This window comes from Lasiodiplodia theobromae (genome assembly GCF_012971845.1).
Source record: "Lasiodiplodia theobromae strain AM2As chromosome Unknown scaffold_27, whole genome shotgun sequence".
Taxonomy (NCBI): Eukaryota; Fungi; Ascomycota; class Dothideomycetes; order Botryosphaeriales; family Botryosphaeriaceae; genus Lasiodiplodia; species Lasiodiplodia theobromae.
The window spans coordinates 1-16,637 of NW_023336477.1; the positions used below are offsets into that span (position 1 = coordinate 1).

Here is a 16,637-nt window from a genome sequence, read left to right on the forward strand (position 1 = left end):
GGGGGGGGGGGGGGGGGGGGGGGGGGGGGGGGAGGAGTGGAAACGCACAAGTGTGGTTGGCCCAGAATGCGTTTGGCGAGGGAGAGGGGCGAGATGTTGTGGGCGTCTTTCTTCTTGGGCGGGAGGCGCGAGATGGCCAGCTGGATTTCCTGTTCTTTGAGGCCGAAGAGGTGGGCGTTGGTGTTCTCCGGGATGTCAGGGAAGAAGATGAAGCCTGCGATGGCGACGGGGAGAGTGATGATTCCGTCTTTCAATTATCAGCACCAAAGCACGTCCTCCACACGATATGAGGAAAAGGGAGAAGCGGTCGAAGTCTCTACTTACCGATCAAGAAGACCCATTTCCATCCGGGCAGGCCCGCATAACCGTTCATGCCCTTATGAACCGCCGTCATCATCACACCGGCAAACATGCTTCCGGCCTGGCCTACAGCGGTGAAAATGGCAGTCCTCTTCGCGATTTCCTGAGGTTTACTGTAACACAACATCAACATCCCCATTACAGAAGCACGTACACTTTTTAAGAGTGATGGGCGGAGCAAAGACTTACTACCACGATCCCACAACGTACATGGATCCGCAGTACGTGCTCGCCTCAGCCATTCCCTGGAAGAACCGAACAACGCACATTTGCTCGTACGTCTTGCAAGCAGCGGTGCACATTGTCAAGCCTGCCCAGAGCAGGACCATTGACGGAAGCCATCTCCGTGGCGGGATCTTCTGGATAATTATTCCATGGGGTATCTGAGCAATGACGATTCTGATGGCAATTATAAGTAAGTTCGCCATGATGCCTTGCGGAGTTGGACGTACCCAGCAGTCATCAGAGAGAGCAAGACGTTGTACTGTGCCCCATGAAGACCAATGTCTTCCTTCAGACCAGCAACCTATCCGACTTATGAGTATTTTTGAGTGCTGGTAAGGTGGAAAGGTTGGACATACGTAGGCATTCGCAAATGCAGCGCGATCTTGAAGTTTTGTGTTAGCTCATTCCCTCTTTATGAAGCGGCTGATCTCGCCCTACCAAGATAATTGAAGAAGTAACTCATGCAGCAGTAGGTCTTATCCGCGTGTTAGCTGATTCTCAGTGCCGTCCTGATTGGTGGACCTATACAAGAACAAACAAATCTGGGACGCTTGTGTCAGCCAACGGTACCATATGCGGAAGGATGATCGGAACCAACCAAGTTTCTGAACCAATCGTCTTTCCTCTTTGGTTTTCGCAACATCACCCAGAAACATCACTGCCAGTTTGTCAGTCACCAAGCCAAATATACTTTCCGGATCCAAATATCACCTTTCAGCTGATAACTCCACGACTTTTCTGCCATTGTTACTACTGGCTACCAGCGCACAACGCTGAATGAAACAAACACAAAACTGCGGCGATGTACGAAGAAGAGAAGTAGAGGGAGCCGCTTCAGCATTTGAACTATGTACCTTGATGGCTACGCACAAGCAAGAGTGGAGTTTTTCCGAGATGCTATCTTCGCTACAAGTAAATACAGCTTCAGTGATTGGTCTGCTTCCCGGTCATAGTGCTGCATGTAGCGCAGTATTGGCATTGGCATTCTTGGCGTTAAAGGACGGCGTCGCAAATTTGCGGCGCCTGTTTCTGCCGGAGTCCGTCCGTCGCCTACCCTTTGTGGTGTGAGCAAGTTATTAGTCATCTGCTGCTGTCGCTAAAAGGCAAGTGGTGTGTGCTCTGATGTCTTGGATATCATTCGATCTGTCTTGATGCCATGCACATGCTGCTCTAGAGCTTGGCTTGGTACTCGACCACTGCAGGGTGACGAACGCTTCCTGGCTTCAGTGTGCTAAAGTCCTGCACACCTTCCTCGACATCCGGATAGGGTCCCAAAGGAGTAATGGCCTTGGGGTTGATGCCGTAGTGGCTCTTGGTATACTGGGAACAGAAGTTCGGTCAGTAATTGAAATGAATAATCCCCGTTATCGCAAAAGACAACAGTCCCCGCCTTTCTCCACTGAAGCAACTTACATTCTCCTTGATGTGCTTGAAGTCGGTCGATTCCTTGAAACCCTTGACATTCCAATACAGGTTCTTCAACCAATTGTTCAGAACCGGATAGTCGTGGCGGATAGTTCCCAGGTTGCACTTGAAGTGCTGCACGTAGACCGTATCGAAACGGACGACGGTCGCATACGCTCGCAGATCCAGCTCCGTCAGCTCCTTGCCCAAGATGTACGGTCCGCCATTCTTGTGCACGATCTCCTCGAGCTTGTTCAGCGCGGCGAAGACGGCTGGCAGGTTCTTCTCGTACGTCTCCTGGTCCGTCGCGAACCCGGCCTTGTACACGCCCGTGTTCAGGTCTCGCTGCATCCACTCGGTGATGGTGTCGATCTGAGAGCGAAGGTGCGAGGGGTAGAGGTCGATCTTGGCGAGCTCGGGCGAGATCAGATCGTTGAAGGCTGTGGGGAGCCACCGGAGCAGCTCGGCGCTCTCCTGCAAGGTCCTGCGGTCAGCATCGATCTACATGATCTACAGCTACTGAAGTGGAACCGCCGGGAACCTTACGTTGTTGACTGCGGTCTGCGTCTTGGTGTCCCAGAGCAGCGGCACGCTGTACCGCCCCTTGTAGTCCTTGTCTGCTCGGAAGTACACTTCGTGCAGGTATTCGCTCCCGAAGAGCTTGTCAACGGTCGCGTTCGGATACTCGTCGTCCGTCTTGGGGAATCTCCAGCCGGGCCAGCCCTTCTCGTCGCCCTTTGGGTACGGCTTCACGATGGAGAGCTCGATGATGTCTGTGAGGCCTTTCAGGTGGCGGACCAGGTTGGCACGGTGGGCGAATGGGCAGAAAAGACCTATACGAGGGTGGAATCAGTTAAGGTCCGGAAGGAACAGGACGCATCCCGCGCTTCCGGCTCACCGATGTAGAGATGGTATCGTCCCTTCTCCGGCGGGAACTGGCTGTCCGGCGCGATGACTCCATGCCAGCCGTCGTCCGTTCCGGGCTTGTGGATCGTGCTGTCACTCATGGTGGTCACTCCGATAAAGGCGCGTCTCGCAATTCGTGAAGTCGAGGAAGTGGGGGCAAAGTTGCAGCGGAAAGCTTTGGTGAGGTGAGTTTGGAGGAGCATCAATTGCAGGGCAGGCTGTCAGGAGGCAGCAGAGCTGAAGCAGCACATCAATTGCTTAGGTGATTGTGCAATGGTAAGCGTTGCACAAGCTGCGGGGAACGCGTCGCGCCTGCCCCACTGGAGCTCTCGCGGAACGCTTCCGCAGATTGCATCATTGCTCGCCTCGCCCAATTGGGCGAGGCGAGCAATGTGAAGAGCTTCTTCCCCAACGTCCAAATTGCACATATACTTCTATTCTACTTCATCCACCGATCTAGGATGTGTTACTTCTCTTTCTCCTCATTCTTTTTTTTTTTTTGCTATAGTCTTCCCTTTGATGTCACCCAGGAGACAATACAGATCCATTACGCGGAGATAAAACATCGGATATGGTCATCTTCATCAACTCTCCCGGTTATTCCAACTTCGATAACTCGCATCACACCATATAAAAGGGAGCCTCCATAAACGAACATGTCCCCCACAAATACGAAAGCTTGCAAGAAGGTAGACATGGTGAATCTCGCTCACAGTGCTATCAAACACACCCTCTAGGCCTTTGAGGGGCTCATCACAGATCACGACTTCGAAGACCAAGATGACGCTCCAAATACCTTTAAAGGCGAGGTATCTTTCAAAAGAAGCCTCACATTCTCATTTCCAAACATCTGCAACTCAATCAACATACCGAATGCTATTCGCTTTTATACTGCTCATGCGTCCGTACTCCACACCCACTCCCCAAACACCACCGCCATGCCATTAACGCTTCACACAGCCAAAAAAAAAAAAAAAACAACTCCTACCCTACCTCCTCTTATCAAACCCCACCCCCTCCCCGACCGGACAATCATCCACATTCGCCTGCCACGCCACCTTGGCATACTCAGGCAAATACATATTACTCGTAAAGCTCTCGGGCATATACCCATCCGTATCATCCGTCGAGAAGTTCCCGCCCGCCTCATTCAGCGCCGCGATGACGTAATCCTCGATGAAGTCGAGATACACGACGTCCACCTTCTCCGGCGTGCTGCCGTCGGCCGGGAACGACGCGTTGGCCTGCACGTCGATGGGCAGGTCGTACGCCGGGATAGCCGTGTGCGGCGTGTCGTCGCCGTCAGTCCCAAAATCATCGGACGTGACGTAGCCCGGCGTCGCGACTTCCTGGCGGCGCAGCAGGCGGCCGCCCTGGAACGAGCGGCCGCGCAGCTCGTGTGAGCGCGAGATGGGCGGGTCGACGCAGGCGTCCGTGTCGGGCAGCGAGGGCGTGAGCGCGCTGAATCCCAAGCTGCGACGGGAGAGCTGCGGGTCGGGAGACAGGTCGAGCGAGCGCTTCTGGTAGGGCCCGGCGTTCATGATGTCGAGGACCTGCGACGCGTACTCGTACGGCACGTCGGGGACGAAGCGGATGGTGTTGGTAAACGGCGAGACGATGAACGAGTCGTCGTAGGTGAAGGGGCCCTGGACGAGGTCGAAGCGCACGCTGCCCGTGTTGATGAACAGCAGGCGCGGCACGTCTTTGCGCGTCTCGTTGACGAGGACGGTGGCGATGGCCTCGCGGAGCAAAGTGTAGATGTTGCCGGCGTCGTTGAAGGGCTTGCAGTCGATGCACCAGGTTTGCGGCGCGCAGCCGATGACGCTGCTGAGGTTGAGCTGCGTGCGCGCGCCCGTGATGGTCGCGGTGACGGCTTTGCCGTGCTGCGTGTCGAACGGCTTGTTCTGGCTGCCCGTCGCGTGGTACGCGAAGGTCCACCGGTTCCAGTCGAGGTAGCGGCGGGAGTAGCGGAGGGTGGACGGCGTGTCGGACGTCGGGAGGGTGCTGTTGTCGGCCGTGGCGTTGACGGAGACGGCGGGCCGCGTGGGCGCTGGGAGGCCGGCGGGCTGGACGGCCTTGTAGGTGCTGTTGCCCTGGCCTTGGATGCCGGTGATGGACAGCCAGCCGAGCGTCTCGCAGTAGCGGCCCGACTCGAGGCCGGTGGCCTTGTTGTCGTAGACGGCGAAGTCACGGATGTGCGTGTGGCCGCCGAAGATCTGGATGGGGATGTCGGGGCGGGCATTGCGGATGGCGCTGTACACGGTGCCCATGGTGCTGGTCGAGTCGGTCGGGCGGGCGGCGTTGTGGCCGAAGAGGACGAACATGTCGACGCCCTCGTGCTTCACGGCGTCTTGGAACCACGACTCCTGGACAAGGTCGGCAGCCTTGATCACCTTGGAGACGTTCGAGTTTCCGCCAAAGTCGAACAGAACGCCAAATGCCATGATGCGGAGGCCTGCCCATTGTTAGCGTTCCGTACAGTCTGTCAGGGACCTCCAATGACGTACCTTGCTCGGTGGTGAAATAGCGGTACTGGTGGCCGATATATTCAAACTCGCCGGTCGAAGGGTTGACAATCTGAACGTTGGACGTGACATAGCGGTCGCCGTACACCTTGGCGAATTGGTTGAAATGCTCGTAAGCAATCTCGGTGACATAGAGCTCGTGGTTGCCAATGGCGAGCAGATCGTAGTCGATGTTCTCCCAAATAGGATTCGAGATCAACCCGTTCGGGTCCGTGGCATCCGAGAGACCAGCGCCGTCGTGCAAGTCCTGCCGTCGTACGTGATTAGCAGAGACACAACATAAATAGGCCGCGTCTTGTGTAAGCTTACACCAGTGTCCACGAGCAGCAAGTCCACCCCCAGCTCCCGGGCCTTCGCCTTCATGGCCGTCGTGAACGAAACGTAGTCGCCCCAGTCGGCGCCGTAGTTCTGCTCCTTCAGATGGCCCTCCAGCCAGCCGTGCGTGTCGGTCGTGTGCAGGAAGTTGAGCTGGCCCCATTCGAGCGGCGCCCGCGGCCCGCTGGTCGCGTTGCTGGACTCGGGCTGCATGCGCTTGACCTTGCGCGTGAGGACGACGTCGTTCTGCGGCCCGTAGCAGCTGTGGCCCTCCTCGGCGCACCCCAGCGCCGTGCTGGCGAACGAGGCTGCCGCCGCCGCGGCGAAGGTCGCGGAAAAACGCATTGTTTCGGCAACGAAAGAACTCCGGAACGACTGGACTCGCGGATGTACCTGCCGTCAACGAGGGGGCAGGACGGGAAGGAAGTGAAGGGCAAGGCCGGCGCGCGCTCGCTGAGGAGCGGAGCGCGGGTGCGGTGTGGTCATTTTATTAAACCTTCAGCGAGTCGATGGACGATCAGGGCTTACGTGCAGGCATACCGCAGCGATAGCTTTACCCCACGTGCAACGCGCGGGCGGATCCGACGGCATTTTACCTGCTTATCGCGGTTTAGTTTGGTTACCCGGCAGAGACCAGCAGATCGCCCGTGCCTGCATACGGTCCCGGTCTTAGCACCAGATCGAATCCTGGGGGAGACGTAATCTGGTATGCTCCGTCTTATCGCCAATCCCTCTCAGCCTCTTCTCAAAACACGCGTCCTATCTTGCATCTGCGATTGGGATTGGGCAATGTCCGTTCTCGCCAAGTTGTTCAAGACCTGGGCCGATGTCGCTCTCCCCGCTGCGGCGTAGCACATTTTCTCTCCGAGGCGAAGTCCGAGTGCGTTCGCTATCGAGTCAGCGCCAAGGTGGAGACGGTGATATCTTGCCGACCTAATCATTCACTTACGAGTCTTTTACAGCCCTATCTCCATTGACAAGATTCATGTTCTCGGGCGGACTTGATCAATGTTTCTCGGAGATACGAAAGACATGAAGAAATGGCAAATGCCGATCCGCTCAACTGCACATATACTAAAATGGAAAGATACTCCCGAACTCATTGTCTTCTAACTTAATTGATACTATGCACTTCTTGAATCCCCTAGCTTGCGACGAAAGAAATACCCACATCTTGCCAATCGCCGATTGATGAAGCAATCACAAAGGCCTTATCCACATAATTACCAACTCTTAAGTTTCTCCAAGAATTCCATTCCCTCCAAGTCAATCCTCACCATCAAAGCATCTGCCAATCTCATCACCAACTCCACTGCAGCTCTGACCTCCGCTCCCGAATTCCCCAGGTTCCTCGACCCGTACATATGCCTGCAAGCAGCCAGTTAGTCAAAACATCAGTAAAATAACAGAGACAACACACAAAAAAAAAAAGAAGATAGAGGAAAAGAAAAGAAAAAAACGAAAAGAGAGAGCAAGAAAAAATAATCAATCACTCACCCCTTCGCCTGCGCCCCCTGCCCCGCCGCCAAACACGCGACAAACACCAGCTCAGCGCTTTCTTTCGCGCTGAGCCTCCACCCTTCCTCGCTATCATCCCCCTGTTTCCGTCCATCTACCTCTTCCCCCTCCTCCGCGTCCCCTGCTGTCCCCGCCGCTAGTAATTCCCCATAAACACATTTCACCGCAAAACCTCCCAACACGCCGCCCGAAATGGCGTCTAGGTTGCCGCGCACACGGCTCGCGTGCGGACCGTACGTGGAATCGAACAGTGCCTGGCCGCGGCGAGAAGAAGCGGTTTGCGAGTCAGAGCTGGGGGGAGAAGGAGAAGAGAGTGCAGATAGGACGGAAGGGGGGCAGGTTTGTTTGATCGAGTGTTGGAGGGCGGTGAGGGCGTTGATTGCCTGGTTGTTGGTCAGTCGACTGATCTAGGGTGTGAATGCAAGAGGCCAAATGGGTGTGTGGTTCTCTCTCTCTCTCTTTCTTCTTCCTGGAGAAAAGACTTACTCTAGGAAACCCCACGAGCGGGCTAGCCTTCGTCATACCCTCACGCAGACGCTTCACCGCGACCACCTGCGCCGCCTCGCTGTCCGCGTGTACTCGTGCAATCTGCTGCCATAATTCTGGTATCCGCTTCTCTTCTCCGAAGGCCAGGAGGGCCACGCCGGAATATACGTATGCCACGCTGTATTCAGAGCCTCGGAGGTTAGACGGGAAGAGTGCTCTGAGGCTCTCGATGTTTGGTAGGGTCGGAAAGGGCGAAGCGACGGATCCCATCGGTGCTGGTGTGGTGGTAACAGGAAGGGGAAAGAAATTAATCGGACAGTGTTCGTCTTTACGCGAACAAGCTTTGTTTATGTTCTTAGCATCCATCATCTGGATAAGGCTGCATTTATAGCGTTCGATCACGTACTGTAGTAACAGTCATCAGACGCCGTCCACTCGGTGCCAAAAGTAGACCCGATGGCAGTATGTCATCACTCCATCACATGCCATGTACCGTTCAGAAAAGTTTCGGGTGCTCACCTTGTCGCAATGCAGATTAATATCCGTAGGTAATAGACGCAACGCCGTGGTCGGTCTAGCGGACGGGCTGCTGGATAAGGTATACCCGAACTTCGGATGGAAGGGGAGTTTAGTATCAATCGTTGTATTCTTGCTAGACATTATCCGTTTCATCGGGGGTACGGCGATATAGAAAATCTTCCAAATCCCCAATAAGAGCAATCCTCGAAGAGATATTTGCCTATAGCTATTAGATGAGAAAGGTATACAGCCAATGAACGAGCAAAGACGCAATATCTACTGCAAGGCCAGAGGGTGTGAACGAGAACAAAAGTTACGGATCGATTAACAATGAAAGCGTGTACGGATGAAGTGCCAACTCTCATAATCCCGCACCGAAGCGAAAAAGGAGGTGGGTATCCAAAGTCATGAAGTCATAATCCGAAGACAAGTGACCCTCCCTAAACAACCAACACCAAGAATGCAAGTAGAGAAAGTAACCCCCTCTCATCCAAAAAATAATTACAAGTTCGTATGTGAAGGCGACAGCAAAACGTATTAGTAACCCGTCGCTTCTCTCTTTGCATTTTCGACCGAGGGACCAAATTCGAATTCCGAGTCTTGTCTGTCGTGGTTTGTGCATGGGCTCAACTTGAGCGGCAGGAACCAATCGATGATACTCTCGCCCATCACGCTTTTCAGATTCTGCAACTTGCCCACATCCCAGGGGTTGTCGCCAGGTCGAGTCATCAGAATCGCGTAGAGAGCACCCGGTGCACCGGGATACGTAGTCGTCCGAAAAGGATACTGCTCGTCGTTTCTGCGGTTGCACCAAGAGGGCGTGATAAGGACGGACAGGTGGTACGTTGCGCCCCCGCGGTTCAGGGCTTCCACGGTGGTGAAGTTGCGGAGCGTCATGAAGAAAGTGTTGCCAAAGATGCCAACAGCGAAGAGGGTGAAGAGACCAGTGAATCCAAGCAGTACGGCCATATGCGAGTCGACGGGATGACGCTGATGCTTATCCCGGGCCAAAAGAATAGCGTCTGTGACGATGATGAAAATCCCCAGGAAGGTGGCATAAAAAGTGAACTGAATGAAGAACTTCATCGTAGTCTCCGAGACAATACCGCCAACCCTGTTCAGACGTCAGATACCCATAAACAACAACCTTCAAGGGGGAACCCAGAACTCACCAAGGACAAAAGTGATCCATCCTACGCACACACCTCCCCAAATCGCTACAATGATGCGTGCGGTCCGGCTTCCAATTGCTGCACTTATCGCACCACAGCGGCAGCCCATCATAATCGCACACAAACACCTCACGCGGCACAAACTTCTCCAACCGCTTCAACTTCTCCTCGTGCTGCCTCTCCGACCACGTCCTCCCCATCTCATCCTCAAACACGCCCTCATCATTCGTCCAACCTCTTTGGCCCTGCTGCTGCTCCAACCCAGCCCCGGACCTCTTTCTTTCCCGATGTCCGCGGCCCCCAGTCCTCCTCGAACCCCTCCTCTTCCTCCTCCCCTCATCCGCGCTGCCGCGGCCCAGCGGCACCAACCCCGGATCGACCTTGAGCGTCGCGAGGATGCGCACGTAAGCGACGGCCGTCAGGAAGAGCAGGAGGCAGTGGACGACGATGACGGCGACGGCGGCGCCGCGGTTGCGGTTGGCTGAGTCCGACGGGTTCATGAGCCGGGCGACCGCCAGCTTCGCGATTACCACGTACGACGCCCAGCTGACGACGGCCACGATCATCAGCGGCACCGTCACCGCCGACCAGCGCGCGATCGTCTGCTGGCTGGGCCCGCGCCGGGCGGCGGCCATGGCGGCGTCGCTCGGGGTGGGCGTCATATGGTTTTATCGGTTGGATTAACCCCGGGGGGTTGGAAGAGAGAGACTGTGGTTCGACAATTGGAGGAGGAGACGAACGACAGATGGGGAATTGGATGGTGCGAAGCTCGTAGGTGGTATCAGGCGGTGTCGTCGAGAAGGGTCGACGGGAGATGATGGGCACCCGGCAAGGCACGGGCGTTTGGCGGCGCGGAAAGCTCCCTATTTGCTGGACATAATAATAAATAAGGGAAAGGCGGCGGGTGGTGGGAGTTGGGTTTAGCGCAGTCGATAGTTCCGGTAGCCAAAAAAGGCTTCTGCTCTCTCTCCGCGGTCCCCGGTACGTGCGCAACGCGCAAGCTTCACGACGAGAAAAGCGCGGGTGTATAGCCCCGGGAGGGGGGTTGGGGTGGGTGAAGCTGAGGGGAGGAGAGGCAGCAGGACACGGGAGAACGATGGGATGACGGCAAGTCGGAGGTTGGCGCCAACGCCTGCCTGCCTCTCCGGAGTCGGTCGCGAGCTGCGCTGCTGGCTGCTGGCAGACCCTGGTCCGCCGCGCGCAATTGACCCGGCGGCTTGGCGGTGGGCTGACCTGGGTGATCGGCCCGCGCCCGCGCCCAGCCAGTGAGAGCTATCGTGAATTATTCAAACTGCTTGTATGTACAAACCGCCCTGCGAAGCGCCATTGCACCGCGCATCGAGCCAGCGCAGAATCCGCAGCCATGCCCTCATCATGTAAAGACATCCGTACGTCTCTCCCAGGCCTCCTTCCAGCTCCGTCGTCCTCGCGACCCTTCCTTCCGCCCGCCGCTGTCTTCCGCAGCGCACCCGCTCTCCCAGCACTCTCACCATCTGTCCTCGAGCGTGCGATTTCAAGAATAGAAGGCTGACATCTTCCCACCAGGTGCCGCGCTGGCCGAATGCCTCCAGAACAGCGACTGCATCATGGTGCAGCGCAACTCGCCGTCGGACTGCCTGCGGCCGCCGCTCTCCGACACGCTCCCCACGCGCTGCCAGCAGCTCAAAAAGGGCTACGGCGAGTGCAAGCGCGGCATGGTTGACATGCGCAAGCGCTTCCGCGGCAACAAGCCCGTCGGCGTCATGTCCAGCACCGAGCTCGACGTGCAGGGCAAGACGGACGAGAAGAAGGGTGGACAGCTCTACGCCGGCAAGCCGCTGTTCGACGTCATAAAGGGAACGGATGGGAACGAGGACAGCAAGAGTAGCGGGGAGGGGAGATGAGGGACGGAAGGTCTGAGGACTGGGCACGGCCAGAGTACTGGGAGCGGCGGCGGCCAGATAGTGCTGGGCGCGCGGGGCCGGACAGCGGACACTTGTGGGATGCGGACCAAGAAAAGGCTTGTTCGGCTCCGCAGACGCACAGCCAGCCACGCGTCGCGGGGCAGAATTGGCAAGCTTGGTGGAGTTGGTGGTTGCACGAAGAGGCTTGTTCTTAGAGCATGGGTCATTGGGCGTTTGGACTGGAAGAATGGGCAACAACACCTCTCGATTCCGCCTTGTTGCGCCGTCGATGGTAAGAAAGGACCTTGTAATATCATGTTTGCTTTTGCAGTCGGGCATTGAAAGCTGTACAGGTCGCCTATGGTAGCCAGCAGCGCCCCCATGCTTGGGGCGAAGATGTCATGAACTGTATATAGCCGCAACTCTACTCAAAAATATCTTAATGATGTATTTATGCATGTTCAGGGGGATGATCTTGCCTCAGCTGGGGGCGAGCAATGCCAAGCGCGGAGCAAGCTTTTAGGGTGCCCTCTTCCGCTCTGCTAGGAGGCTGACCTGGACCGTAGGGCGGTGCGGCTGATGCAGGCGGCGGTCTAATAGCCGCGGTGCGCAAGGCTGAGAAGAATTGACACGCCAAGCTTCATTGGCTGTACCATGTGCTCGGGAATCGTACGAGACTACAGCTCTGCAAGGTCTCTACGCAAAGATTGCCTGCTTTCCTTTGGGTAAGGCTGTTCAAAGTCTGCCTCGTTTGCATAGTAACAATCACGATGAGCTTCCCAATGTAGTAACGAAATCCGGCTCTGACGACTTTGTTTTCTTTTTCCCATGGCACGCTGTGGGTCGAGTAACGAAGCGAGAAGGCACATGTTTAAGGCAATTCTGCTAGCTTCTTTGCGGCTGAGGCGCGCGGGTGCGGGTGAGCTGGCCGTCATCATCGCTAAGCCTTGTCCTTCCCTTCTAGCCACTTTCCTTCCCTTCTAGAAGCCCGCCTAAAAATACGAGGCAGATGACCGTCTTATCTTAAGAGCAGACGAGTAAGTGCGGCTCACGGTTTCCGATTGTTTCAGATCAAGTCCACCTAAGCCAGCCACCCGCTGATGAGGCATTCTTGGAAGGATTTGGCGCAACCTTTTACAGACTGCGGCCTTTGTGTTGTTCACCATGAGGCCACTTCTCGTGCGGTGGCGTACTGGCCGCGCAAGCGGCCTTTCCGAGACCCGCGATATGCACACAGCCTGCATTTGTACTACAGGCCGGACTTCGGGTCACTTACAGGGGTAAATGGAGTCTTTGAAGGTGCGGTTTTGGGGATAGTTGTAGATTGAGAAACTGCCTAAGCTCTACCTGTATACGCCGGAACACAGAAACAAATGAAAATCCAGAACTTTCGAAATGCCCAACAATGCTAAACGGGTGTGCAAAGGATTCACTTCTGGGAAGTACGACGGGGTATTTTGAACGATGGTGCCGAGTAACAGGACAAGTAAGCAAAGGGAATGCCACGCGCTATGCTAAAGATAACAAACAATAGGGAGCTCGTGCAAACATTTAAAGAGACATAGACATATCGTTACACTGAGACTGTTCAACGTCAGCCATGGAAAGCGTCAAGATCGTGGGCGCGGCTTACCATGGGGCGGGCGAACGTGAAGCCAGCACAGGGCGCTGGTAGTCCTTTACTCAATTTTGCAGCGATAGCAGCGTGCGTGATCGCACGAAATACACGAAGCATAAAGAGAAGTCATGTAAGGTCCACTTCCGCATTGGCAACAGTAAAATGTCGTCTCGCCGTCAACGGGAGGGGCTGCCGAAGGGGCCGGTTCCCCAACGTGCGAGCCAGCATGGTTGCTGGAGCCATGAATAGCGAGACTTGAGTGGCTGATAGGGGGCGGAAGGCGGACGTTGGGCGAAGTCAGGTCGGTTGTAGAGGAGTTGGGGCTGACGCCGCCAGCACGGTAGAATGAGAAGGAGCTGCTGCCAGAGGCTTTTGGTGTGGAGCTGGTTAGCCGTTGTTCCGAAAGCTGTGACAAAGGAAAAGTCGAAGAAGTATAAGAAAATTCGCCGTTGCAAAAGGCCGGCTTGCAATGGTCGGCACCGAAGTGGTGTCCGCATTCGATGCAGGCGGCATAGAGCGAACACGCCCATGGTCCTTGTCCGCATTGACAACAATAGAAAGCGTTAGGCGTAAGAAAATTTATGTTACCTGGAACCGTAGGAGTAGGCGCTTCAGCAGTAGGAGCGGTGACGGGGTGGTTGTAGCACATTTTGAACGAGTTGTTCTGAAGGATCGTTATCAGTGAGTGAAGGTAGAGTAGACCCAGCGTTAATCATACTGTCGGGATGTTGAATGATCCTTGGTGTAGTATGTTGGGTTGGGTGGACAGGATGAATGCTTTGACAGAGGCTGTGGTGTTGAAGGGTGCTTTGACTGTGGGATTGGTGGTAGAGCTGTGATGATGATGGACGGAAACAGGAGCAGCAGGGTGGCGAATATATACACCCTTTGGCTGGCGTAGTGGCTGTGACTTGAGAGCGACAACTGTATACCAAGTCTGCCGCGCCCTGCGTAAGACGGGGCGGAGAGGACGAAGGCTTCGCCTATACCGCCCGTTATGAGTCTTGGAGGGTACCAGATGCGGCCTCTAGGGGCGAAGAATGCCTTCCGAGAACTGGTGTCGGCGACGTCCGAGCCACTCCCGTTGCCCAGAGGGTGAAGAAAGTGGGAGCCTTCAGTGGGGGGCTACGCAAAAGAAAGCGGTAAGATCACATTACCGGGGGGTGAGGAAGAAGGCAACCATGTGTGCAGGGCATCGAAGATGCATTCTAGAAAACCTAAGGAACATTTTGGGCTGTAAGTAGTACCGCCAGAGTGGCTGGGTAGCTAAGCCAAGGCACAAGAGGATGGAGACGGGGGGCCGAGGCACTTGTGCATGCCGACGGCCAGTACAAGGGGCCCGTGAGAGCCACCATGGTTGGATGGTATCTGTGGAGAATAGAACCAGTGGGGGTCCTTGTATCAAAGATGAGACGGTGACAGGTCTTTAGAAAGGCGGGACCTGGCTGACACGCATGAGGCCGCACTCGGGAGTGGCAAAGTGGATTGTTTCTCGAACTGGTAGGATTGAAAGGTTGAACAGTCTAGAGACGAAACAAATGGCCCGAGCGGGGGCTGGGGGAGAGCCGCTCCGCTGAACAGCTGAGATACGTCTCGATGTCGAGCCCGTGTTTGCACCTGTTTACGAGCTACGGGATCTGCGTAGATAATCGTCAGTCAATACCTAGTCCACCTGAATCGGCTTCGAGTTCCCGAAGGATTAGTTATTTGTAGCCTAGGCCAAAGCAGAGCCGCACAAACCGACGAGTAGGAAGAATCACCAAGTCAACACATAGGATAGCGGAAGTAAAGATAATCGTATTGAACAAGGTATGACTCTGATAGACTTGCAATTGACCGAACTGTGACACATCGTCTGGTGTCCTTGGGCTCGAAAAAACACTACAAAGGAAAGTGGAGAACAACCACAAACCACCAATCAGGGCTAACCGGCGAAGCAGGGGTGTTGCAGACGAGACGGAGGAGAGCAGGGAATAGGAGCTTCTCACCGGCAGAAGCGCTGCACGAGAGAGCCTTGCATCAACCTGGGGGATTGGCGGGCTTAGCCTTGCCGGCCGGCTGGTTGAACCAGTCCCCTGGGGCGGCCTCATGGCGAGCCTCAGCTGTCGCCAAGGCTGAGGCATCCAGTGTCTTGACACCTCAGCGGCCGCTGCGTTGCATAGCCTCTTCCATTTTTCAAGAGCATGCCGGTCGAGAGGTGCATTGCCTGACATGAGCCTTGTAGTAAAGAGAAACGGTCGTTAAGCGAGATGTGGAGACCAGACAGATCTCTCGCTACCCCTGCTGCCTGCTTACAACGGTGTGGGAGGCAGGGAGAATAGAGGCCGAACGAGGGTCGACAGGACGAGGGGCCAATGGGCGGACTGGGAAGACGTGGGCCGCTCAGAGGGCTGAGAAGGTCGAAGGAAGAACGAAATGGTGATCAGGCGGCTCATGCGCGTAGGCAGAAATGCGCTAGTGCGTACGGGACCGCCGACGGGGATTCTGCGATTGGATGGGCATGGTCAACATCGAAGGCATACACCTCCGGGCTATGAGAAGGAGCGGTGAACTCGAGCTCTTTTATAAACGCAGGCTCAGCCTTGCCGTCTGCGAGCTCCCAGAAGCTTTACACGACATTCCTTGACGATCGGGAGAGAAACAGAGTTATGTGTGGTACATTGGGCCCTAGTGTTCAGCAAGGACGCCCCATCGGGCGTCCTGGCGTCGAGACTCCCTTGGCCGTTTGAATCGCCGGAATCATGGCCAATGGAAGGCAGCGAGTGAGAACAGAGACACAGGAAGGCTGAGGCTCTGCTCGCAGAGCTAAAACGCAGATGGTCACCGGTGGGCCGGGCGACAAGGCCCCGTGAGAGGCAGCAGCGGCTAAAGAAAGAGAACAGGCAGCAGGCTACGAGGATCGGACGACCGAGATATCGAAGCAGCTTACAAAGAGATGCGGCTGAGGTTTTGACGTGGCCTGGGGCAACCCCACCCATGGCAGACGTGCTTCCCCACCCTTCTGCCGAGAGCGCGGCGTCGTGCGTCACCCACAGCTCTGCCGATAGCATTCCCAAAGCAGCCTGGACTGCAGCTCTTCGATCCAGACACGGTCTTAAAAGCAACCTTGTGCGCGAGTCCTGTGTGTCCTTGCGTCTGTGGCCAGACAGGACTGCACTGATGAAGCGGGGCAGCGGAAGATGCGACTTTGGGGGCCAGAGGGCGCCCAGCGCGCGGCTGTCCATCGCCGGCTTGCAGATCCCGTGTGTTCTGCAGCCCGCAGTTAGCAATTGACTGCGCGGAAAATGCTGGCGCTCACAGACGGTGTCGACGGCTTGGTGAGACGGCGACACAGAGAGAGGTGAGGTTGGTCGAGCCGGGGCCACACAGCTGCGCAGTCGCACGCTGCACAGAGCAGGGAAGGAGCTTCTCCAGCCTTTCACATGCCGCAGACCGCGACGAATGACGTGCCTCCCAACGCGCCTCCGCCCTCGCCGTTCAACAATGCCGCGTCCGTCGCCTCTATCGTCGTTCGTCGATACCTAGCCGTCCATCATCTGCAAGCGCGCCGCTTTATCAGGAAACGCCATCGCAAGGACGCGACGATGGCCGGTGCCTCCTCCTGATCATTTCCGCAGCGCCCGCATCTCCGCGCACCTCCTGTGTTACCCACCACCTGCACCACATTGGCCGCGACTCGCGCGCCATCCGACAGCCTCCCGACATC

General features: G+C 56.0%; 5 protein-coding genes across 5 annotated transcripts; 1 reads left to right on the forward strand and 4 right to left on the reverse strand.

The window, feature by feature from the left end:
• LTHEOB_8429 (Glutathione S-transferase) lies at positions 1-2,996 on the reverse strand (the record flags this gene model as incomplete). The annotated part of the gene is made up of 10 exons (XM_035517905.1): positions 49-247; positions 325-473; positions 571-759; positions 813-886; positions 942-967; positions 1,024-1,060; positions 1,798-1,905; positions 1,999-2,463; positions 2,536-2,822; positions 2,888-2,996. Coding segments are annotated over 10 exons (1,643 nt in total), but the record flags the coding sequence as incomplete, so codon positions are not given.
• An 888-nt stretch (positions 2,997-3,884) lies between these two features.
• Positions 3,885-6,080, reverse strand: LTHEOB_8430 (Ser thr protein phosphatase protein; the record flags this gene model as incomplete). Its single annotated transcript, XM_035517907.1, has 3 exons — positions 3,885-5,350; positions 5,403-5,667; positions 5,730-6,080. The coding sequence occupies 3 exons, from the start codon at positions 6,078-6,080 to the stop codon at positions 3,885-3,887; spliced, it is 2,082 nt and encodes a 693-aa protein (XP_035370136.1).
• Positions 6,081-7,228: 1,148 nt separating this feature from the next.
• On the reverse strand, positions 7,229-8,009 carry LTHEOB_8431 (Long-chain-fatty-acid- ligase; the record flags this gene model as incomplete). The annotated part of the gene is made up of 2 exons (XM_035517908.1): positions 7,229-7,636; positions 7,740-8,009. The coding sequence occupies 2 exons, from the start codon at positions 8,007-8,009 to the stop codon at positions 7,229-7,231; spliced, it is 678 nt and encodes a 225-aa protein (XP_035370137.1).
• A 786-nt stretch (positions 8,010-8,795) lies between these two features.
• LTHEOB_8432 (Palmitoyltransferase Pfa5 protein) lies at positions 8,796-10,092 on the reverse strand (the record flags this gene model as incomplete). The annotated part of the gene is made up of 2 exons (XM_035517909.1): positions 8,796-9,372; positions 9,431-10,092. The coding sequence occupies 2 exons, from the start codon at positions 10,090-10,092 to the stop codon at positions 8,796-8,798; spliced, it is 1,239 nt and encodes a 412-aa protein (XP_035370138.1).
• Positions 10,093-10,793: 701 nt separating this feature from the next.
• Positions 10,794-11,313, forward strand: LTHEOB_8433 (Cytochrome c oxidase assembly protein; the record flags this gene model as incomplete). The annotated part of the gene is made up of 2 exons (XM_035517910.1): positions 10,794-10,818; positions 10,976-11,313. The coding sequence occupies 2 exons, from the start codon at positions 10,794-10,796 to the stop codon at positions 11,311-11,313; spliced, it is 363 nt and encodes a 120-aa protein (XP_035370139.1).
• Positions 11,314-16,637: the final 5,324 nt, after the last annotated feature.